The sequence below is a fragment of the Hippocampus bargibanti genome, linkage group LG16, assembly GCF_051943395.1.
Source record: "Hippocampus bargibanti isolate YZ-2025 linkage group LG16, ASM5194339v1, whole genome shotgun sequence".
NCBI lineage: Eukaryota > Metazoa > Chordata > Actinopteri > Syngnathiformes > Syngnathidae > Hippocampus > Hippocampus bargibanti.
Window position 1 is genome coordinate 6,517,381 of NC_142749.1, and position 24,739 is coordinate 6,542,119.

Consider the following 24,739-nt stretch of genomic DNA (forward strand, 5'->3'; position numbering starts at 1 on the left):
GTTTCACTTAAAAAGTCACACCTAAATCTAAAGTCTGTTTTGCATTGTCTTTTTTATTCAATATTTCAATTTTATAATAATCATTTGTACCCGGATGAATCACCAGACTGACATAAAATTACAAGTTCTGAAGGTTCCTATCGCTGACAATGCTGATAAAATTCTGATTTTGTTTATTTCCGATTTTTTTTTTTGCCGCCTTGATCGATCATTTGATCGATATCAATGAAAGGCCAAGAAAAAGACTCAGACAAACAGCGGAGTATGAGTGTAGGACTACAGAAGAGAACTGCACCCGTGGGTAAAGCGAGACCCCCTGATGGGGCAAGGAGAGTATTGAATGTGACAGAGACAAATGGAGTGTGAGAGACAGAGAAAGAAATTTAGACATGCGCCTGCTGACCTCAACTGTTTTCTGCTGTTTTTTAACATGTAATCAATACGGTCAATTGCGTATGTGTGTGCGTGCGTGTGCATGTGACTGTGCACACGCCATGCTCATTGGTGCCTCTCGCAATAAAGATCAGAGACTTTGACATTACCTCAGCCCTGCCCCCCGCACCCCTCCACTTCCAACCTTTGCACATGATTCTATTTAATTTTGTAGCCCATAATCTTATAAAAGACGGGAGAGGTCTGATGCACTTAGACCGGCCTAGTCAATTGCGCTCAATGACCAAAGTGGCAGATAAAACATCACTGTTTCACAGCAACGTGAGTCACGACAATCACACTTTTTCACTTTCACTTTCACTTTTTCAAAGCAACAATTAATTTGGTTATGTCTGAAAAAGAAAAAGAACCTGTTCATTCCCAAGTAAATAGACAAGACATACTTCTTTGTTTTCAGGCCGTGCTTATATTTGATAAAGGAGATATACAAACAATGTCAGTGTCATGATCTGGTTGGCGACCAACAGGTGGCGCTGTCGGCCCCGCCTGCACCTGCACAGGTGCAGGTCGTCCCGATCAGTGGCGGACTGCCACGTTCGGATTGGCGACCAACAGGAATGCAACGTCAGCCCTGGCTGCAGCCTCGCAGGTGCTGGTCGTTTTAATCAGTGACCCTTAAAAGGACTCCCTGCACGACCATCCGGTGTCGGGTCATTGTTTGTTGTATGTTGTATGCAATTGTATGCATTGTATGCTGTGCATGTGTTTGTTTCATCTGGCAGACTTTTACTCTTGGACTTTATTTGAAACTTTGTATTTTTCTGTTTGAATGACTTTGATTATTTAGATTTTCTTCCTGTTGACTTTATTTTTAATACAATTCCTCAAACACAACCTGCTGCTCCCTCCTGCCTGCTATTTGGGATCCACATCTGCCATCACCACCTTGCAAAACGTGACAGTCAGAGAGGAAATTTGCCAACATTGGTACACGAAAGAGCAGGAGCACTCGTCGCCATTTTGCTTTTTTGCACCTATAATGGACAGCATTTTCATAGCCCCGCTTTGTTCAGCGGAAAGGTCAGTGCTGTTGGACAGTGTCAGAGATATTCGGTCGGACACTGAACAATAGCTTGAACACAGGAAGATTGTCTTTTACTGCTATTGCAAGCTATCACTTTGCTGCTGTGAAATGTAAATTTCTCCACTGTGAGACTAATAAAGGCATATCCAATCCAATCCAATCTATATCGAGGGTCTGCACATTTAGGTAATACATTCGTTAAAAATAGTTTTCTTGATTTGAATACCACACCCCTGGACGTCCCAAGCACCAACAACTATAAACAACAGCACATAGACATTTTAATTGGTTGTCTTTCCCTGAACCGATAGCTTTGTAAACTGGCTAATGACCTCTTGATGTGAAGGAGTTTCCCAAGACCTAACTTATGTCCTGTGAAGGAGTTGAGCAAGTACTAAATCAGTCCAAGGCCAGATCTCCTACATGAAGAGGACAGTTTAACAGGCTGTCTGTTCACCTCAGATTGACCCCAGGTTTCTCTGTGCTTTCGTTGTGGTCTTTGTGTTCGGCGGCTAACTAACCTTAAAACTTTTAAATATGATAACTTCTATTCTGTCTATTCGCTATCGGCCAGTCTCTGGCTGGATGGATGCATGGCTTGAGGAGCCTGCGATGAGAAGAAAGGAGCATCAACGCAGAGCGCCGGTGTGTGTGTGTGTGTGTGTGTGTGTGTGTGTGTGTGTGTGTGTGTGTAGAACTGTCGCGGCTTGGAATTGAAGCGGATTTACGTGGGACAGGAGATGTGAGACAATCTCTTTTCGTCAATAGATGCTACAGCTTCGTGTTTGCTTTAAACATTTAGCTTGCAGCAGATGTGCACATTTCACCATGTTATCGTTTCTTTAGGTTGAATGTAATCACCGCAAAGTCTCAAGGGGGCTTCAATTTATGCGACACCAAACCTACACGTTAAATCAAAGCTCCCTACGCACGGAGTTCCTCAGGGAGAATGCCACAACACTTCTATGAATATGTCAAAAATATTGCGGGGAACATTGGGCGAAATGGTGGCCTGTAATTGATTGCTAAAATAATGGAACATAAAGAACACATTGCAGAAACACTTCAAGGACAGTTGGTAGGAACAGTTATTTGTTATTCCGTCTGAGGTTAACAGAAAGGGCACATAGGTTACAAATAGTGAGAATTGTCACAACCCCTCGACCACCCATGTTTTTAAATGATTAATTCTGTAATGAAATCAAAGAGAATGCATTCATTGAAAATGGCACATGGGTGGTGTGAACTGTTGCCTTTATGATGCCACGATGGCATCACCTCCCAAGCAGTTTGGCTTTTATTGGATCTTACATCATGTTTGGATGGACTGAAGTTTAATAAGCTTGCAAATTCTACAGCTTAAGAATTGGTTCAGGGAAATAACTGAAAGAAACCACTTGGGAAATGGCAGACCGGTTCTAAAATAAAAAAGAAAGCCAAACAGCCAGTAGCTCACCCTTTTTATTATTTTTTCTTCTTTTAGGGGAGCATGTCAGAGGTGCGTGCATATGCTACTGGAGTATTCTAGTGCAATTAAACAAGGAGAGCACGTTTTACAAGAGCATGTGAGCGTGAAGAACAACAACAACGGAAAGCGATACGGCAAAAGGTTGATGCAAAAAAACATACAAATAAATAAGGTAGGTAGATAGAGCTTCACCAGAACATACGGACGGTTTGCTATAGTCGAAGGTGAACATTCGGCCATCAATTTTTTTCCCAATCATTTTCTTCTTTTAAACCAGGGGTGTCAAAGTCATTTTTTGCCGCGGGCCACATTGTAGTTATGGTTTCCTCTCGAGGGCCGTTATGAATTTGGGGAACCCATTAGAATGTTTAAATCCCTTCAAATATTACAAATAGAGCACACAGCAAATTAATGAATAACTCTTTTTCAAAGTCAAGAATAATGACTTTTATTGTGGTTGACATCCAAAAATATGAAATTTTGGATCAGATTTTAGCAATCATCATGGAATTTAACAAGTTTGATTTGCTTTCGCGGGCCGAAAAAAAATGATGTGGCGGGCCGGATTTGGCCCGCAGGCCTTGACTTTGACACCTGTGTTTTAAACTAACTTGTTGGGCACAATTGAAGGTCTGATTAAACAAGACCAATAATGAATAAAAAGCATGGGTTTTTGTATACTGTCTAAATGACGAATGCAATCAGGAACCTGAGAACAGGCTCCATTTCAACCAGTGTTTCCATGAGGAGAATCAAATTAGCTTTGAAAACAGGATGTGCATGCTCTAAATGTTCAGCATGACAATGCATAAGTGCAAACAACAATGAGGGTACTGATTTTGTTGGTTTACCAGTCTTCTGTTTCTCGTTAACCCTCTCTTCGGTGTACCTACACTTAATGAATCACAGAAATACATTCTTTTCGATAGCCAATAGGAAGAGGGCTCCATTTTTAACATAAAAAAAGCTCTGTTCAGTACATTGTTAATGGTGCTATCGTTCATTCTTCTTGCCGCTACGCCCCGGACACACATTTGTCAGCCGCTTCCTCACCATAAATGGTGCCATTTATGTGGACCAAATGATTGTGTGTACAACACAAAATGAGGCAGATGTCAGAAAAAATACTTATACCTGTGCAGGAAATGAGTTGGTGGGAGTCATTATAGGAGTCAAAATTATGGTCACAGCTGGGCTGATGCCTATAAGATACAAGGACATAACCACCTGCAAACAACATACAACATGCAATACATTGCTCGAAAATGACAAAATGCAATAAAACAATACCACAGATGTAAAATAGATACACTCCATGCAAAGAAGTTACTGTATTCCAACAAATGACCTAAAGGCAATATCGGTCTGAAGCAATTTTGCAATAAATGTAATATTGGATCATGTAGAGAATGATTACCCACATTTTCTAACCTTCCATAAAATACAAATACGTAGATACAGTAGACATAAGACATGAAGGAAAAAAATGCATGACCTTTTCATTCAAAACAATATACTGGAACAAGGAAGACGGAATGATAAAATTAGAATATTTTTTTTGTCTTGCATTCCCCCCCCCCCCCCCAAAAAAAAAAAAAAAAATCATTTCACAGCTTATAATAATGCATTCGCTGCCTTTCCTGAATTTATTCGGGAATTGAATTGTGACGTGGAGCACCATTCCCGAATTTGTTCGATAAAGTGCTCTGGCAATGTTTTTCTCTTCCACAAGGGGGGAAATCAATATATGTTGTAATGTATTGTGTACAGCTGCCTGCATTTCAAGCTCAGATAACTCCAGACCCATATAATTTAGGAATTAACTCTTTTTTTTCTGATGAAAGAAGAGAGTCTAAGGGTTCTTACGCTGAATTGAATGTCTGTAGTCCTAAAACCCAATAACATGTCCGTCCTGCAATTTGAGTGAAAATGACAAAAACCCTGGCATTGGAGTGGACACATTTTTGCATATCATCTTGCACTGATTGGGTTAATTCACACGGCAGCGTCAAATTAGACTAATAAAAGATTTATTAATTTGGTGGTGTCACGTTATACCCAACAAATAGTGGAATAATTCATTGGTATGGGAGTTATTTGAAAATACACACAAAATGTACTCCAATTCAGCCCCCTATACTTGCTGTTTAGCACAATTGTGTTTGTCTTACAGCAATGTTGCATTAATTTTAAGTGAGTTTATAATGGCTGTAATGACGATAATTTTTGCTATTCTGACTAGCGGATGTTCGTGCCACAAAAACGACTGCAGAATGATTCATAACAGATAACAGTTACGTGTCTTTTTTTATTTTATTTTTTTACAAAATTCAAAATTCCAATCCACTGTCATTGGGATGTGGCAAACATAGACCAAACTTGCCGTATACGTAGTCACTTGCCTCAAGTCTTTATGCTGGACACTACTGCAGTTTTCTTATAACTGAATTACTTTGGCGTCATGAAACAACTCTCCAAAGACCCTTAAAACATTTTTGTTCCTTGATCTAATTGTTAAGTAGCTATTCACTTGACAGAACGTTGTATACATCTAATGAACTCGATGTCTTTGCGATTGAAGAACTTGAACTGAATTTATGATTATCCACAAGTGATTTGTGCTCCAGTAGATTTTGTGATTTTCTGTATCTAGGGAAATAACAACCCGAGCCAGTTAATAAGTGAAACAACACACTATTAGTCTGAAAAAAGTACAGTAAATATTTGAGGTTTAAAGGTAACAGCTGTTACTTGTTATTCTGCAATTAAAATGTCCCTAAACCTTATATATTTATTCCCTAAATTATACGTATAACTGTACTTTTAATATCCCTCTCTGCACAATATCCTGGGTTGGCCTCATTTCAACTGACATATTTTTCATGTTTAATTTCCTGTTTTTTCTACTCCTCACAGTACAATGAGATTTATAACGGACCATTTTAAATTGTCAGAAGTGTTGCCAGAAATAGGTTACTTGAATACCCAATCCTCAGGTCACACTCACTTAAGCTCTCATGTGACTGACCGTAGCAAGCGGATATTCTTCCATCTCTGAGAGTAAGATATTTGAGACAGCAACAACAAAAGCTAAATGCACAAACATATAAGGAAACCGTGCTATAATATCTCCAGTAAAGTCGTTGCCAAAATGTGAGTTTTTTTTCCCCCATACATAGAACTTAAATGAAAACTTAGCAAAAGATGACGAATCCTCTGACATAAAGGCGATCGATTTTCATTCAGATTTTGCATTTTGACAAAAAAAAAAATCCCTTTTTTTCTCACTTTACACAAAAAAACCTCCAGGCATATCCAGAATTTGAATAGCGGATTAGAATGTACTCCATTTTTTGCCAGAAGCTACTATGTACACAATGTTTAAAATATAAATTTAACCGTGACTAGTTTTCATAATGGAACATTTGTGAATTTCACCATTATTTCTGTGGCTTGTTTTTTTTTAATGGTATTTTTCATTTCCAGCCAGAAAATATTAAGTAGACAAATACAAACTAGGTACTGTAAATTGAAATTTGGCCATGGTATTATTTTGGCCTTAACTGTGTCTGAGTTAAAACAAGCCAATAAATAAATAAACATTTCTGGAAAGACGCTACAATATTCTGAATTGTATTTGCGAAAGAGCCTGGCTAACAATCTTGATGGTGATTGTCCATCGAAAGCTACAAGGAGATCCCTAAACATACCAAACTGAAATGACCATCCATACATTTTCCGATCCACTTATCCTCACTGGGGTTGTGGGGGTGCTGGAGTCTATCCCAGCTGTCTTTCTTTGGGAAGTAAGCGGGTGTCACCGATTGCCAGCCAATCACAGAGCACAGGTTAATTAACAACCATCTGTGCTCACACGCACACCTAGGGACAATTTAAAACAATTCAGTCACCCTTCTATGCCTGTATTTGGAATGTGGGAGGAAATCGGAGTACCCTGAAAAAACCCACACAGGACCGATGAGTACATGAAAACTCTGCACAGGTCAAAACACTAACTACTGCTGTTAGGTAATTTATTAATGAATCAGGAATCAAAAGTGAAAACAAAAAGATGCTTTAATCTTTGGGACGGCACAGGAAACCTGACTGCTGACCCCGAAGGGGCAGGCAGATAATTGCCCTAACAACTGCAACACCAGTCCGCCCACAACATAAACGATCAATTCAAAATATTCCAAAATGTCCGATCCATCAAAGAATAGTTGGTAATACAACAATTGATAATTGATTGAGTGTAGCATCCAAAGGCTTGACTCTATGTCTTGGACTTCCACTTGCGGTAATCCAATTTAAAACTAAGGATTACCAGTAAACAATCATTTTTCAATGTTCTTTAACTAATTTGTAATTGGTTGGGATGCACACATTGGTCTTGAAGGGCTGCAAATCCAATTAACTTATGGTTCTCTGCGGGCTCGGATGTTTGCTGCCATAACTGTTTACAATGCTACTCAGCACCTGAATCTCGCTCACACCTACAATGAGACTGTGGCTCGTGAAGAAATGTTGGTGATGGTTGTAAGGCAATGAAATTAATGTTCCCCAAAATTGAAGTTAAAAAACAAAACTGAAACACGTTGATGGCATGTTATTTTTCTTATGATCTTAGTTTGTGGTTTGCTTGCTTTGAACTGTAATGGGGGTTTTGTTTATCCAAGCCAAATACATTAATATGATTCATGTGACACAAGTAGAGATGACACTAATGCACTGGTTTCTCATTACAGCACAATTGCTTAGTGTGTACAAACAGTGGAGAAAATATAGCCATTGTCACTCACACACAGTTATGCCATTTTAGAAGAAGACACAGTTTGTGCATTCTACTCACAAAAAGTCATCAACAACTCTCTTTGTATTCATTTAAAAAAGAAACAAATTATTTTTGCAACTCCTTTTCAACCCATATTCAACTAAATACACTACAAAGACATTTGCAAGATACAAAGAGATGAACGTTTGAGTTGTTTTACAAACATTGTCTCCCATTCGAATGAAAACCATTTGCGATTGGCAACAAGATTTGTCGAAGATCAGAGTTGTAACTAATTAATGCAAAGAGAAAACTATATACCAACAACATCTAGAAATGCCACTGGCTTGCTGGTCCGAAGCTCATTTGAGAGCTGGACTAACGCAAAATGGAAAAGCGTCTTGTGATCTGATACTGTTTTAGGAGACACTGGACATTGTGTCCTCAGGGCCAATGATGCTAAAAAGTACGCAGAGGTTTTGGAGCAAAATATGCCGCGATCATGCAACGTTAAGCCAAATGCAAAGTCACATTCTGTGCGTGTTACAACAGGATGGCAATGGAGCAACAGATCTGCCAGCAGTCCAAACCTGTCACCCATTGAAAACGTGGAATGCATTGAAAGAGAGAAATGTGAAAAACTGACCTTTGAGAAACTGAAAATGTACACATCAAGCAAGAATGCTTTTGATTGATGGGCTTAATTCCACAATACATTTTAAAGTGAAAGCATATCTCTGTCCCATCTCTTTTGGAACTCATTGCAGGCATCAAATTGAAAATGAATGAATATAAGGGAAAAAATAAATCACATGACAAAGTTTCATCATTCATTTTCATAAATTCATTGTTTTTAATTAAAAATAGGTTGAAAAGCATTTGCAAAGTAATATATTCCATTTTTTTCCCCATTTTACAAAACATTCCAAACTTTTTGAGGATAGTCCCCATAACTCAATGGGGACTATTTGTAAAAATGACTTCTTTCGTATTTAATTACTTTAATTAACTAATTTCGCACAATTGTTTTCCATCCGTGTTTAATTTACCAAATGGTGAAATGTCCACCTCGCCCTCAAAGTCCCCAGCAATGTTTCAATTTGAGTTCATTTGAAATGAGGAGTCTCACACTTCAAAAACAAAATGATTTCTCCCCAGCACTGGTTAAAAACTTCACACGTTCGTGGTTGCTACTGTTTCATTGCAGTATGTTTATACTTAAGTCAAAATGCGTCCATGTATAGTGACCTCTCCACCCCCCATTTCCAGAAGTCGTGTCATCTTAGGCCTCATGTGAAATAACAATGTTGAGTAAGAACAAGATTAGAAAATCTTTATTGATACCATCTGAATCCACACAAATCCATTTGATTTCACATCGAAATTTTATGCAAATATATGCCACCCTTTACCTTCTACAAATTCAGAGGGAAAAAATGGTGTGACCGTGAGTATTATTATATTTATACAAATGATGCAAAGGTATGTATTGGGTATGGGAATTTCTTTGATAAACTGTTGGGGGTAATCAATAGTTGTTTTTTTCAAATTTATTGAATGGTATGATAGAATCTCTCGATGAATGATGATGATTGCAAATTTCCCCATTGCGGGACGAATAAAGGTATTCTGATTCTGATTCTGAATGTTCTCTATGTGTTTTTAACAACTCTACAGTTTTTCTCATATTGAAAATAATTCCATCGGCCTATCGGGCAAATATAGCTTAAACTCCCCAGAGTTGGTCTGGCGTTTTTCTTTGCACCATAAACAATTTGAGACTGAATCAATGAAAGTCCCCGCTAAACAGTAAATCCATTCGTAAGCACATTTCTCTTTTCGAAATGAAAGAATATCAACATTCTTTTCAATACAGTAGCATGATCCAGGCCAGTGAATCGCTATTTCTAGCTTTTGGGGGCAAGCAGAATGATAAATTGCTCTGACACGTTGTCAGAGACCACAGTAAAAGTGTGGCAGACAAACAATCAAGGAAGCACAATTGGTTTCCCCTTGGAAAGTAACATGGTAGTAAACAACATTAAGCCCGAGGCCCAATTCACAGCAATTTGTGAATGACAAACATATTGATGCATGGGTGAACTTCAACATGACAAAGCCATCAATTGTGTGTCTTTGTCGGTGCCTGGAGAAGTAACTTTAGCCGCCATCGTATCTCTCATTACATTTATTCCCCTTCTTTCCTAAGTGCTAATACATTTTAAGTGCCACTGGGTCATTAAGATGTCAAATTGAGTCCTTTACCATCCCAAAAACAAACACCAATAAACCTTGCTTATCACACCCTCTTTGAACGTCTTCCACAGTCTATCCACTTGCTTGCTCGTGGTTGTAAGTCTAATATCATGCCTCATTTTTCAGGCCCCACATATTTATTGTAAATTCATTACTTTCAGAATATGAATGTCTACAGCGGAAACATAATCAACAGAATCCCCCAAATGGCTAAGTTGATGCCTTGGAGGTGTAAAAATTACATACACTGTACCGTCGAAGCCCGGAGACTTGTTTCCTATTCAGATAAAACAATTTGCTTTCTCCAAAAGGGTTTATCATAAATAGTGGCAAATGTGAGGGTGTAGATTTCAAAAAACATTTTGTCACTTCGTGGAACACAAAAACAATGAAAAATACAAAGAAGCTGTGCAGCACTAGATATTGAGAAAAAAAAAATCAAGATTTAGAAACAAATAGCACACAATCCAATCAATACCAAATGTAATTATCTACACGCTAATGTGCCATCCCGTGACAGTGCAACACAGTGATGCTTGAATATGAATAATCTGCAATTTGACCAAGGTTGACCAGTGACGGAAAAATCACCATCCTACCTAAAAATGAATGATGAACAGGGTTAACTTTAAGACAAGTGGTTATTTCTTCTTATTTTTTTCTTCTTTTTTTTAAATTAGAACAATTCACAGCTTTACAAAGCCCTTTCTCTGGATAGCTGGTAGGGCAAAATGATAGAATTGAGGCTGTTGAAACAATGATTTGATCAAATCTTGGAACTGTAAACGATGCACGGCAAGGAGATGAGAATCGGAAATGTCTGTTTAACGCAACTTCCATACTTCCATTTGAATCATGGCCGCTGTTTGAGAACGAATAAGTCACTCTCCACTATCATCCCAATCTTTCCACAGTGTTATACATTCTTTGCTTTCGTGTCACAGAGAAGGAGCATACACAATTAAAACATCCATGGGCCATTACTATGATGTCAAGAAATGGTCCACTGTGTTACGCAAAGGATACTTTTGTCTGCTCTCCGCAGTGAATTGTTCTCGCACAGTTACAGGTGCGGATAATCCTATACTGAATTTCTTAGTGCAGAAAACCACAAGTAATATGAAATGGGAGACCAGAAGTCAAAGGCACAGAAGGGTACTTCTGAAGTTGTCATGTGGAGGAATATTGTGCATCTGATAGTTTGCCAATGATTCTGTGGTCAGGATCTGGTGCAGTACATCATGTGTAACTGTAGTCTATATCTGGGATTCCTCCTTCTCTATAACCCCTGTTGGTGCTTTGCCTTGCATTGGACATGTGATTGGAGCTTTTGTACAGGCCAGTGCCATTCGATGGGAATATGGTATGAATGATGTAATCCTCCTGGAGTGGTTTGGTCTGAATTGGTTTGCACGCTGCCATCGGTGTCATCTGTAACCCCGGACCGCGGATCTCTAATATGGTATTGTCTTTCTTGGTTCCCGACTCAATGTAGTCATCATAATTCTTGCTTTTACGGGAGCTTTTGCGAGTGTAAGTGTCTCTGGAGCACAGGTGGCCACTCCTGTGACCATACCAGCAAAAGATGGCAAAAATAAGTGCCAAGGATACAATTGCAGTGGCTCCACCGATAATCCCGGTCAGAGGCAGCACAGTCAACGGCAGTGAATTATCATCTGTGTCTTCTTCCAATGGACTAGGATCTGACGTTTCAGCTTTTGCACACACCTGAGCATCATCTGGATCAGCTTCCCCAAGAATCCCCTCTTTATTTTCTGAACTGCCAGGCATGGGCACCATGCAAATGATGTAGCCTGAGCGTGGTTGCAAGGAGGTCAGCAGATATTCCCGGCGATCACCCCGGACCAACGTCTCGGTGATTGACCCCATGGCATTACCGATACCTAGTCTGAGCCAACTGAGCCTGAAGGACGAACTTGGCTGCGCTACACTCCAGGTAACACGGACACTATTATGAGAGAGGGGCTTAACGTTGAGAGCCAAACTCTTTCCGACTCCACTGCTGCTGAGAGTGTAGTCCAAGCCAGAGTCAGGAAATCCCAAACCAGGTCGCTTTGACCGCAGGGTAAAGAGTGACCCCTGGGGAGGTGCGTTGGTGGTAGAACCATCTCCACCTCCGAGAGCCGCTCTGTCTTTCGTCCCAGCTGACCTCACCACTTCACATTCCTCCATCTCAGCAGTCAGATCTTTCAAGGCCATTTCTCGAACCCTTTCAGGCCCATGGCAGGTGAGACCTCTCACTGTGATTGAGTTTCCACGGGCATGTAACCAATCATACAGCCAACGTAGGTTACAGCCACAGTGCCAAGGATTACCTCGCACCAGGAGTTGACCCAAGTTATCCAAGTCTTTGAACAGTCCCCGTGGCAGAGTTGTTAGGTTATTTCCAGAGAGGTCCAGTCTTTGTAGCCTGCGCATGCCGTCCAAAGAACCACGGGGCATGTGAATCAGGGCATTCTCCTGCAGTGAGAGGCGCTGGAGATGAGCTTTAGGAAGGTTGACAGGCGCTGTCTGGAGGGAATTGCGGACCAATGACAACTCTGTCAAGTTGGAGAGACGTGAGAACGTGTCATCGGCGATGCGCTGATTTGCCAAAAGATTCCCATCTAAAACAAGACATCTCAGTGATGCGAGACCACGGAAGGCATGTGTCGGGATCGTGGAGATTCGGTTGTCGTCCAGACGGAGTTCTTCCAGCGATGCAGGTAAACCTGAGGGAATGCTGGATAGGTGATTCCGGGAAAGGAAAAGTAGGCGCAATCGCGGGTTGTCTGCAAAAGCCTGATCTTCAATACTGACGGTAGAAATAGAATTGTCGTCCAAGTGGAGCTTCTCCAGAAGGGGCATCCGCGCCAGAGCAGTGCGAGGAATGGTGCGGATGTTATTGTCTTGCAAATGCAGTTCCCGGACAGATGGAGGCAAGTGCACGGGGAATTCATCCAGTTCATTATCATAGAGGTAGACAACACGTACAGTAAGCTGGCGTTCCAAGGAAGTAGGAAGGCCTGGGTTATTTATCTGGTTGTTTTGAAGGTAAAGAACAGATGCAGAAGCAGGAAGAGATGGGATGGAGCTCAGGCCACGATCATTGCAGTAGATAAAGTCCTCATCGCATCTACACACAGATGGACAGATGCCGTCTTTTTCGCTAATATATCCTTGTATCGTGGCTGCTGTAAACTGAAGTAAATACACAGCCATTGTTAAACAAAGAAAAAGCAATGGCAGTCCGGCCTCCAATTTAACAACACCAAAAGTTGCCATGATGATGAGTAAAGGGATTGTTGATGTTGTGGTCTTTTTTATGCCTCAAACTGCTGCAGTGGGATGGAATTCAGTGACCTATAAGATAAAGAGAAATTACAGTGAGGAACAATGGGAAAAAAAATACTGATTTGTTGTCACCTGGAACAAAAACTATGTGGAGCATCTAGACTTGTAACAAGGACTTCATTCGAAAAACACCATTGTTCATTTCATCAAACATCCATAGTGTGAACAAATCGGCTGTTGCGGACGGCGTTCCATCATCATTGTACCAAAGATTAATAGCAAAGTAAACAATGATAAGAGCAGAGTTTATCATTTTTTAGAATCCCTCCTCTGCAGTTATAAAATCAGAGTGTAGCTGTCAGTCTTGCTGTTGTATATCATCTGATAAACAAGGTATTACCTTCCCCCGATATTGAATTGGATAATTCATTGTCATGTCATTTACTTTCCGTTACTTTTGGCTCCCTTGAAATGCCGCAATATTCTTCTTACACCTCACTTGCACTCTTCCACTCTAGATCAGACTTAATCATTGTCATGTCAGTGTTGTTTGTCCTCACGTAACTTTCCCTGACCATGGCTCTCTGTGTACACTCAAAAGCAAGACAGGTCCCGGAACAAAGCCAGACCATCAAATTAAAACTTACCGCAAATGGCCTTTTTGACTTAAGTAATCATGACAGAATTGGACTCCCCCTTGTATTTTCTATTCCACTGAATGTGCAAAGCGGGGAGAACAGGAAAGTCTTAAAACTCACATTGACAAATTCTGTTCCACATTTAGAATTACGTTCCCCACGTTGATAGATGTGAAGACTTAAGAATACTGTAAATTATTTAAGAGAACTTGAGAGTCTCCAGGAGTTGCTAGCAGATGGTTCCATTAGCAAGACAGAGCTTAAGGCACTTTTCATTATCTAAAAAAGAAGACAATGCACAAGAGTTTAATTTCATCATTTCGGTGAGCCGAGGGCTATTTCTGATTGGAATAAAAATCTACAAAATGAAGTGTCACATTTAAAGAGTATGCATCGTTCAGCTGTACAATACAGGGTCAAAGTGAAAATAAATTACATTTTCACCGGAAAAAAAGGAGTCGTACGTCATAAATTGAGAGAGAGATAGAGAGAGAGAGAGAGAGAGAGAGATACTTCAGTAGCTCAAGGAAGATTTACCGGTAAGTGGTGGAAAAGATTGCACTTCACCATACAGAGAGGTGTAATTATTGCCTAATCCAACTATTACATATACAATAGAACAGAGTACCTTTATGTAATTTCTCTCTGGAAGTATTCAGTAAAATGTGAATCTATATCCTGCTGATACAGAAATCACAAGCTTAGTTTTAAGATGCAGTTGTTGCTTTGAAAATTGTATGATGATGATGAGATCGTTACAGATGAAACATTTTTGTCAATTCAGATTGTTTGTGCGCAAAAGAGGTCATGCTTTTTCTATTTTATTTTTCTTTAGCCTTTCAACTACAGACTTTAATGGTACCTCAGCCCTATTCTTGTGAGGAGGAATAGTGTTGCCGCTTCTTCAACCATGTAGAGTAGTCTGTTGCACATAGTTAATGGTATTATCATGCACAATCACTATTTGCAGTCATTGTGCCTATCAAGACTCTGCACAATTGTACCCGTGAGCACGATTTTGCCATAATTCACTTTCGATGCAGTTTGAAAACTGCCGGGGTACAACATAGGGACGATGACAACTTGAGTTGTCAACAACCAGGGTCTTTCGTCAGACTTTTATGGCCACACGCGGCACCAGACACATCACATTGTAGTATTGATTCCTTCATAAATCCGAGTGATCTGACAGAGTCAGTAAGCGCTCATGTAGATTATCGTATTCTCGAGGGTGTCAGTAGAACAGTAATTGGCCAAAGTAATGTCAGCTCAGTTTGAAATGTATTTCAAATTGAGCTGTACACTCAAGATATTTCATGTGGGGTGCATACATTGGCGTACAGTATATGACCATCAGGAAAAAAAAACAATATATGATATCTATCTATCTATCTATCTATCTATCTATCTATCTATCTATCTATCTATCTATCTATCTATCTATCTATCTATCTAGATAATATTTTTACCAAATCAGCAGTTTTACAGAATCACATTTTTTAATATTTTGAGGTTTTGTTTTTTTGTATTGTTTGTTTATTTTGAGGTTTTGTTTTTTTATATATTTTTTTTTATGTAAACGTTTCTTGTTTTATGGAATATTTTCATTTTGTTTGAGAATTTGATTTTCTAATATCTCTTCCTGTCATTCAAAAAATATATATTCAGTAAATTAGAAAAACACACTTATCTTCTTTTCCTTTCGGCTTTTCCCTTCAAGGGGTCGCCACAGCAAATCAGTGTCCTCTATCTTTAGAGGTTTGATCCGCATGTTTGTTTTGGCCATGCTTTTACGTCGGATGCCCTTCCTGACACAACCCTCTGTATTTAGCCGGGCTTGGGACCGGCACAAGAAGACTTTTGTCCCTTTGTGGCTACAGAACAAGCAACTCACTCAGTAAAAGCCTCCCAAACACAAAATGGTCATCGGCACAGCAACACACTTATCCCAAACAGAAAAGAAGAATCCATAAAACCGGAAAAAAAAGTGTCCAAAAAGGAATTGCATAGAAAATCATTGTGGGATAAATCTTTCAATAGGAAGGATTGCTCAATAGGATTGCTCAACTTGCCTTTTGCTCAATAGGATTGCTCAACTCAAATCAGTGATTCTCTGAAAACTGCAATCAAGTGATTATTTTTGCATCTATATTTGACCTCTTACATTTGAGAATGTTGCTGGGAATGCACTTGGCAGCTCGTTGTGATCGCGGGCTTGGAGAGTATTTGGATGTTTATGGTTCAAATTCACTTGGGTGATTGACTGACCATGCATGATAAATTTGTGGACACTGACCCATATGTGGACAATGTGCATATCCAATTTCTGTCTACATTTCAGCTCCGTGCACACGGGGAGCAAAGTAGCCCGGGATGTGGGGTAATATGCTCAGCAGACAGACAGTCGCCTCAGGGAGAATACAGGACAATGAATGACCCCTCAACCTAAAACTGCAACCTAGGATTGGATCAATTTACAAATTAGTAAAAAAGGCAAAAGACTGGAAAGAATGAGCGAAGGAAGCTTTGTGTCCTATTCAACATTAAGACCCCCATAGAGAGACAGAATGAGATTTTAAATGACAAGAGGGGTCAGAAGATCCAATTTACCGACGGCAGGGAAAAGATAATAGCAAGCCCGCAGCTTATTTTACACGCAATGTTTATGTATTTTCTCGTTGTGGGACAGATTACACTTGGAGAAAGGAGGACAGAAAACATGACATTATCTGTGATGACAGAAATAAATGAAGGGATGTGAGATGGGGAAACATTAAAAAGCCAAAGGAGTGTGGCCTATTCATTTGCTTGGTGTGCACGTGGGCATGTTTTTTTAAATTCTTTTCTTATAATGGCCTAGCTGTTTTGCAATCAGGGGCTGTACTTGGAGTGTAGAAAATGGCTTTAAATCGGCAGAAAAACAAGGCATGAATGAGAACTACCATTTTTCTCCCCTGAAGCATAATTGAAGTCATCATTTTCATTCATTATATTCAAATATTAAGGAGTTGTGTATTCATTCTGCGCCTGAACACTTTTGCCATTCTCTGTATTAAAGGGGAACTAAACGCTCTACATGAGCGGAGCTTTGTGTTTTACGAAGAGGGGGGGGGGGGGGGGGTTGTTCGTTCATGAATGCACAGCTCCGAGAGCCCTGAAGTGACTTAATTTTTAGTGGAAGAGCACTGAAACATGCTTTAACTGAATTGTCCTGTAACCTGTACTGTCAGTAGTGCTTCCAGTTGACTTCAGTGTTTTCTCAGAAGGGCAGACCACAAGTAAATCCCCCAAAAGGGACATGCTATGTTGCAGAAGGATGCGTACAATGAGGAGAACTACTCTAACATTGACTATGAGTGGGAGAGGATTTAACTCAAACTATACGACATGTAAACGGAATACAAAAGGCAAGGAGGCTTCCTCATGGGTCGCTATATAACACAGGTGCCAAAGTCAAGGCTTGGGGGCCAAATCTGGCCCGCCTCATCATTTTATTCGACCCACAAAAGCAAATCAAGCATGTCAAGTGCCATGATGCTTCCTAAAGGCCAAACCAAAATTCCAAATTGTCGTATGTAAACCATAATAACAGTCATTATTCTTGACTTCACATTTGAAAACTAGTTATTCATTAATTTGTTGTGCGCTCTATTTATAATATTTGGAGGAGGTGAAACGACGGTAACTACAATGAGACCCGCGGCAAAAAAATGACTGACACCCCTGCTATATAGTTTCAGCATGTGATCATCAAGTTTATTAATGTAGCTAGTGGGATTATGGGTGGAGAGATTACATTAGCACAATTGAGAACAACAATTTCAAGACAAATATTCACAATAAGAGACATATCTTGGATGGTCCGCCTATTTTATAGACCACAAAAATCTGAGATCTGTGGTTGCCATGGTTACGTCAATAAAATAAAATAACTACATGCTCGTGCTTTAAATATTAATAAAGTATTAGTGCACCTCAGAATATGCCAGTTTGGCCACCAGTTTTGAGATTACAGAATGGAGGATCTTATTGCTCAGCCCCATCGGCGTTATATGAATGCAAGCTTGGCAGACAAGTCTGCAAATAAAACTTTCGATGTGTCACTAGTGTCTGTGATCATATTTCACTCTTTGATCACCCCCCCCCCTTTAAGTCTACACCCGGAGTTTATTTGGCTCACATGTGCTGTTCGTGCTAACATAAATTAGAGGAAATTGTTTATTCTGAAAACACTATCAATAAAAAAGGGGAAAAAATGAAATTAATGCTATGGCATTCATACAGTGTCTTCTATCAAAAAAATGAAGGTTGAGGTTGTAGCGCTTCAATATATGAATATACTATACGTATTAACAAACTGTCTGCAAACTTTGAGACAAAAGAGTACTTGGCCAATGGGAGTGATGATACACGCTATACCCTTTGTTTCGTCAATAAATATACAAAGCACTCATGTCTCTTCACCGTGTCTGATTTTGGTTCAATAGACTTTTTGCTTGGGTTTAATTTGGGAAGAGTCAAAAAAATGTTTTAGTTCATTTCCTTGCATACTTTCTTTGTTTGTGTTACGTCTTTAGAGATCTTTCTTGATGTCAACCCTCTCTAAAAGCAACATTTGGTTGATCCCATTTTAGACAGCCGTTAAATCTTCCAAACTGAAATCTTAAGCAGAACAAATGGATTTTCTTCAGAGGCTGAAACAATAAATTCTGGTAAATAACATTCAGTTAGAATCTCCTTCTGTCTAATCAAATGTGTTCCAAATGGAAATGACAGCAGTAATGTGACTTGCAAAATTAATAGCTGAGTCATTAAATCAATAAATCTAATTCATGTACATTTGCAGGACCTTGATTTCCACGTGCAAGACGAATTTTTTATTTGTTTTGAGATCCATTGTATGCACACCGAACATTGTCTTGCACACTGGCACAATGTCGGAGCGCTACAGCGGAGGTAGCAGGAGATTAATAAACATATAATCTTGCATGTGGGCTCAGAAAAGATCATCAGAAGTGTGGCAGTGACTTCACAGCATGGGGTGTTCTGCATTGACTTTCATCCGTGTAACTTTTATTTGCTATTTTCATCATCGTTTTCTCTTTGCTAATCTTAAATCTGCCTCACACGGTTGCAGAGCACTCAAAAAATCCATCTTTCAAAGCGTACTTATATTTATGAAATCACATCACCTCACTTTCACCCCCGACAACTTGAATTAAATTCAAATAAGATCAGGGGAGAATTATAGACTTTTCCAAATCCTGCCGTGTGATCAAATAATTGATGGATAAAAATAGATTAACAAATCGAGTTATCATGGGACACAGTTAAGCTCAACGCAAGCTTCATGTGAGTCTGCACTCATTTCATTTTTTATTATTACAATAAATAAAGTGAAGAGAGAAGTCCCGAAGAATGAATGTCTCTCTGTGTCTTTGTTTTGTCATATTGTCTCTATGCTGTCATATTATTTGTTATTTAGTTTTTTGTACTAAATTCATCCTGTCTACTTGATAACTAATGTTAAGCAGATTCCTTACTTACAGACAGTGTATTGTCGGTGTTCAAATACCTGACATGTTTCGGCGACTACTTCCGCCTTCGTCAGAGTGTGACGAAGGCGGAAGTAGTCGCCGAAACATGTCAGGTATTTGAACACCGACAATACACTGTCTGTAAGTAAGGAATCTGCTTAACATTATTTAGTTTTTTGTTGTTGTTCTTTTGACTTCAAGACGGCGCCGCAAGAGTGGCTGCCTTTCCAGCAGCTCATGTATTTTGTTTTTCTACTTTCATTCCTTTCATCACTTTGCTGCTGTAAAATGTAAATTTCTCCACTGTGAGACTAATTAAGGCATATCCAATCCAATCCAATTATTTCCTTTGCCAACAGTTTCAGCAATCACTACAGCCTTCGTTGGAACTGTCACACTTTCTTTTGTGATGTTAAAAAAAGCTGGAAAACCTTTAAAATAAAAGTTTCCGACCCGCTTAAAACCACACCTGTTCTTTTTAGCCCTATAAATCAAACCTCAGAGGTTAAAAGGGTTTTGCTCCACTCACCTTCAAGTATTCAATGACTGTATTTCTTAGAGCAAGAATATTGTATTGAGGGCATTTCACTTTAGCATGAAAACAGAGCCATTGTTGTTCATTTTTATTTGTTTGCGTCACTGCACAAAGAACACCATGTACTGTATTGGGCACTAAAATACTTGATGATCTTGGAGATTTCCAAAAGCTTATCGAACATCATTCACGAATCTCGCCATCTGGTTGAATGAAAGCGTTTCCTTTTCCACTTGATCACAATTACAATTTTCCTGTTGTAATTGTGTTTCCTCTTTTTCCCTGTTTTTGTAAAATAACGAAAAATATTGCAAGATGGCTGAAAATTAGTAACACTCTGCATACAAATGTAATTTTTGTTCATAATATTTAGGAAATTTAGGAGTTCCGTTGAAATTTCGGATTCGATTCCCATGGTAGTTGTTTTCAGCAGTGGGGACCTGTCAAGGCCGGCAAAGCCTTCTCTGCTGGCCTAAAATATCTAAATCACAGACTGATGTCAACTATATTTTGTCCATGAATTCTTATTAAATAAGTTCAAATTGTCCTCTAGCTTCCTTTCATTGCTTTTCCTTTGTTGCGCTTCTTCCAGATGTGTGTTTTCATATTTATGCATTTAACTCATCACATTTCAGCCATCATTTGTTACTAGTGTCAGAAATCTACCTGGACACCTTCACAATCAATTCTGCGGGCCCTGTCGCATTAAATGTGTCGATCAAACCGTTGGTCTAACCAATCTGATTTCGAATTGCCAATCCAAAAGGGGTACCAATGCCTTCAAGACGGCGTTGGTACCTCTCAGAGTTTTCGCAAACTATGATTGGATCGATCATAGTTTGCGAAATATAGTTGCAATAAAAAATGGACATCATTAAGAAAGGTCGGTCAGTTATTTCCTGGCTAATGTTACCCACTAGTGGACTTGTAAATCACACCACACTTTTTTTAGTGTAGATTGATTCAGACGTAGCACTACTGAAGGCCTAGATATGAAATCCATGGACAGACAGTGGCAGTGTTTTAGTAACCGTATTTTGTGTACCTTACACAAGTTACAAAGTTTACCATAATAAAAATATTGTTACACGAATTTCATGCTGTACCCCCCCAAAAAATGCTATGCTTCTAAAAACACTTACCGGTACATCTTAGTTTTGGAGGGGCGCTTGGAACGGATTAAGGTATTTACATGGAAAATCCACCGCTAACTACAACATTTTCTATTAAAAAAATCTCTTAGAACCAATTCATTTTGTAAATGGAGAAACCACCGTATTTAAGGTGCCTGCAAGTACTTTGTACAACTAAATGTTGTGGGGGCCAATTTTCACAAAATGAGTTAATACAATCCAGAATTCCATTTTAAGATTAACATCAATCTTTGTATGTACAATCTGCTCCAACATTACAGGAAATTAACATAATTTTGAAAGAGAAAAAAAAAACAGCCATACCTTTCTTTCGGTGCCATTTGCTGTACATTTGCCACTCCTTCCTACAAGTGATTTTTTAAAGTGTGCCAGCTGTATCTTCTCCAGCTCCTGTCGACACGTCGTCCATAAAGTGTGATACACGAGGTGTTGTTTGGATGTGGGTTGCCACTATCAACCGCAGAAGCTCTCTGGAGTCTTTTTATTTTCCGTTTTTATGTCAATGAGATGCCGCCGCTGGTGTCAGATGGCCACTCTGTAGAGAAAGTGACGGCAGATAAAATCACAAGGGGATCACAGTTGACCGTCAATGTAAATCAAGTGTCAAAATGTCAAATTCCGGAATTAAACTGCAATGGCATTACTGATCTCTCTGCAGGCCATCAAGTGCCCGTCAAGTGCGTCGTATTGCCCATGTCACATATGGGAAAGTAGTACTTAAGTCTTTATTTTTTTGGGTTGGGGGAGGATTACATGACTTTCATGACGCTCTCTTGGAAATAAATCATACGTGTTTTTGCCAAAGCTTTACTCATGCTTATTGAATTTCCTCAATGTGATTTTTAATACCAATTATAAAAATAAACTGTCGGACCGCTTGAAAAGTCATTCAATTTTCCCATCAAACATGTTGCTCTCATCTCCGCTTGATGAAAGCCTCTTTATAAAAGTCTCACCAAAGTGATTTCAAAGAAACACTTCCGAGTTTGTTATTTTAGCTGAAATGTGACGTATCGCAGTAACCTTCTTCAAAGATTTGGCCTCTAACTTCAATAACACTTATTGTGCAAATCAAGTATGTCACTCCTACAATACATGGTGAACGTTTATTTCATTTGTGCTGTTCTGTGCGTGCGTGCGTGTGTGCCTGTTGTGAAAATGTGTTTGAAAATACACCATTCATTGGGGATGCGCCTTATAGTCCGGTGTGCCTTATCCAACGGAAAATATGGTAGGTATGTACTGTATAATTGTTTATTGCAGCAAAGTTGAAGACCTGCAGTGGTTGAAAACATTGCATCAGTCATCTTACCAAAAGCCCTCTACTTGATGCTGTCACCACATCCACACACACCCAAACTGACCTTTTGATTCACCACTCTGACTCACAAGCAGGGTTGCGTGTTTCCAATTTTCTTCTCCCATTGGATTTCTGCCAAACGCTTCCCGATTGACCTTGACACTAACCTGCTGTTCGCCTCCCAGAAATCCTACCGTTAACAACAGCCGTCAATCACCATGGCATTGGTGCGCTCAATCTCGAGCGGGTCACTCGAGCTGAAATTGCAGATGTGCCGCATGGAAAATGTGCTGACTCAGATGGGACTCTTTGTCTGCCACCTGGGGTTGCCTCAATGAATTTGTTAGTTAGTTACTCTTTGTCGAAGACTATAAGGTCAACCATACGAATGCCTCATGAAGAGGTTTTCGAATTTCAATTAATATATATTTTAAGGAGTTTTTGGCTGAACATCTACTTGTTGGGCTGCGAAATTGTTCATCTGTCATCTTTGGTTCTTGCTGTCCATATGCCCACGAAAGAATGTGGATGTGGGATGCTTATTTGTGGCCACTTTTTTTTAGTTCAATATGATTCAAATTCAGGATGAATTACAAGGGAGCATAGAAGGGATATAAGTGACAGACCGTTTATATCACATTTGTCAAACTACCACGACGGCCTAAATAAATAAATAAAAACATGAATAAATACAATGAATGAATGAATAAATACATAAAGAACCATATAGATGAATAAACAACCACATAAAAATAAACAAAAATAACTATGTATAAATATATAAATAAACAAATACATAAAGAAATAAATAAAGTGAATGAATAAATAATAAATAAAAAAACAATATAAAATGAATAGGCAACCACATAAAAATAAAACAATAAATATACGAATAAATGAATACACAAAATAAATAAATAAATAAATAATGGCATAGTCGGTATAAGTGTTCATGAAAATATTAATACTGCACCTCAATCTATTGATGAACAGATGCACCTCAATATAGGAAAACAAATCATTAAAAAGTGAAATACAAACAAACTGCACTTGAGCAGTGATTCTTTTGCGTACTATCAGCATGAACTGTCAACCAAGGAGCTGGTAGTGGATTTCTGCAGGAAACAATTCTCACCTGCACCGTTGAACATCCAGGGTTCGGACATTAAGAGGGTGACCTCCGACAAGTACCTGGGTGTTACTCTCAACAATAAACTGGACTGGACTACAAACATGGATGCCCTAATCAAAAAGGGACAGAGTCGCCTCTTCCTCCTCGGGAAACTGAGGTCTTTTGGAGTTCAGGGGTCACTCCTAAAGACTTTCTATGACTCTGTGGTGGCTTCAGCCACCCCTATGGAATTGTCTGCTGGTCAGGCAGCATCACCACCCGGGACAGGAAAGACTGGAGCGCCTTGTCAAGAGGGCCAGTTCTGTCCTGGTCTGCTCGCTGGACTCTCTCGAGGAGGTGGGCAACAGCTAGCTAAACTAAAAGCTATGATGGACAGCTCCTCCCACGTCCTCATGCCCACCCTGACAGCACTGGGTAGCTCCTTCAGCCAGAGACTTTTACACCCGCGCTGCAAGGAGAGGTACCGCCGCTTGTTCCTACCGACTGCTGTCAGGCTTTGCAATTCTCAATGATCACATGTGGAAATAAAACAAAAAAAAAAACGCACACTTGTAAATATGGGTTGTTGCAATATATCAATATGCCTTTCTTAATACTTGCACTATGTACAGTTTTTTTATGAAACATTTTTGCACATTTACATTTGCACAGTATACATGCTTATTATGCATATTATGCTTAGAATATCTTGTTTTCTATCCTTCCCTTTTCAAATTGCTGCTGTGGACTGCAAATTTCCCCATTGTGGGACGAATAAAGGTATTCTGATTCTGAACTTAAATTCCACTAGCAGTACGTACGAGTATCCTACATTGAGAAGTACTGTTATAATCTATTCTGAACAGTAATTATTTACATTTACTATGTGTTCTGTTTCTATGCTAAAATGTCTGCTGTGAGATTGAAAGAACAAAGCTATGGGTGACCGGACGCTTTCATTGCCAGCGCTACTGTGAACATGAAAATATCTTTAGCTATGCTATTTGAACAACGAGGACATCTCCTATGCTGGTGTGATCTACATACAGAATAGTAATTACCTATAAAGTCTCGGAGGAACCGCTCTGCGTCTGCATGTTGGTGCCAAAGGAGTGTCGTGAATAAGGATGGCATGAGGTGTGTTCTCCCGGCTATGAAACGTGACTGCATGGAGGGTGCCGCGACACAGCATCGA

At 39.4% G+C, this 24,739-nt stretch overlaps 1 protein-coding gene across 1 annotated transcript in view; it reads right to left on the reverse strand.

The window, feature by feature from the left end:
* Nucleotides 1-8,601: 8,601 nt before the first annotated feature.
* The window catches only part of flrt1a (fibronectin leucine rich transmembrane protein 1a), a 46,814-nt gene continuing 30,676 nt past the window's right edge, over nt 8,602-24,739 (reverse strand). The window contains exons 2-3 of the mRNA XM_089017620.1: nt 21,437-21,668; nt 8,602-13,338 (exon numbers count right to left, since the gene is read on the reverse strand). Coding sequence (XP_088873746.1) covers nt 11,215-13,260 — 2,046 coding nt within the window. The 5' untranslated portion in view covers nt 13,261-13,338; nt 21,437-21,668 and the 3' untranslated portion in view covers nt 8,602-11,214. The remainder of the gene's footprint in view (nt 13,339-21,436; nt 21,669-24,739) is intronic.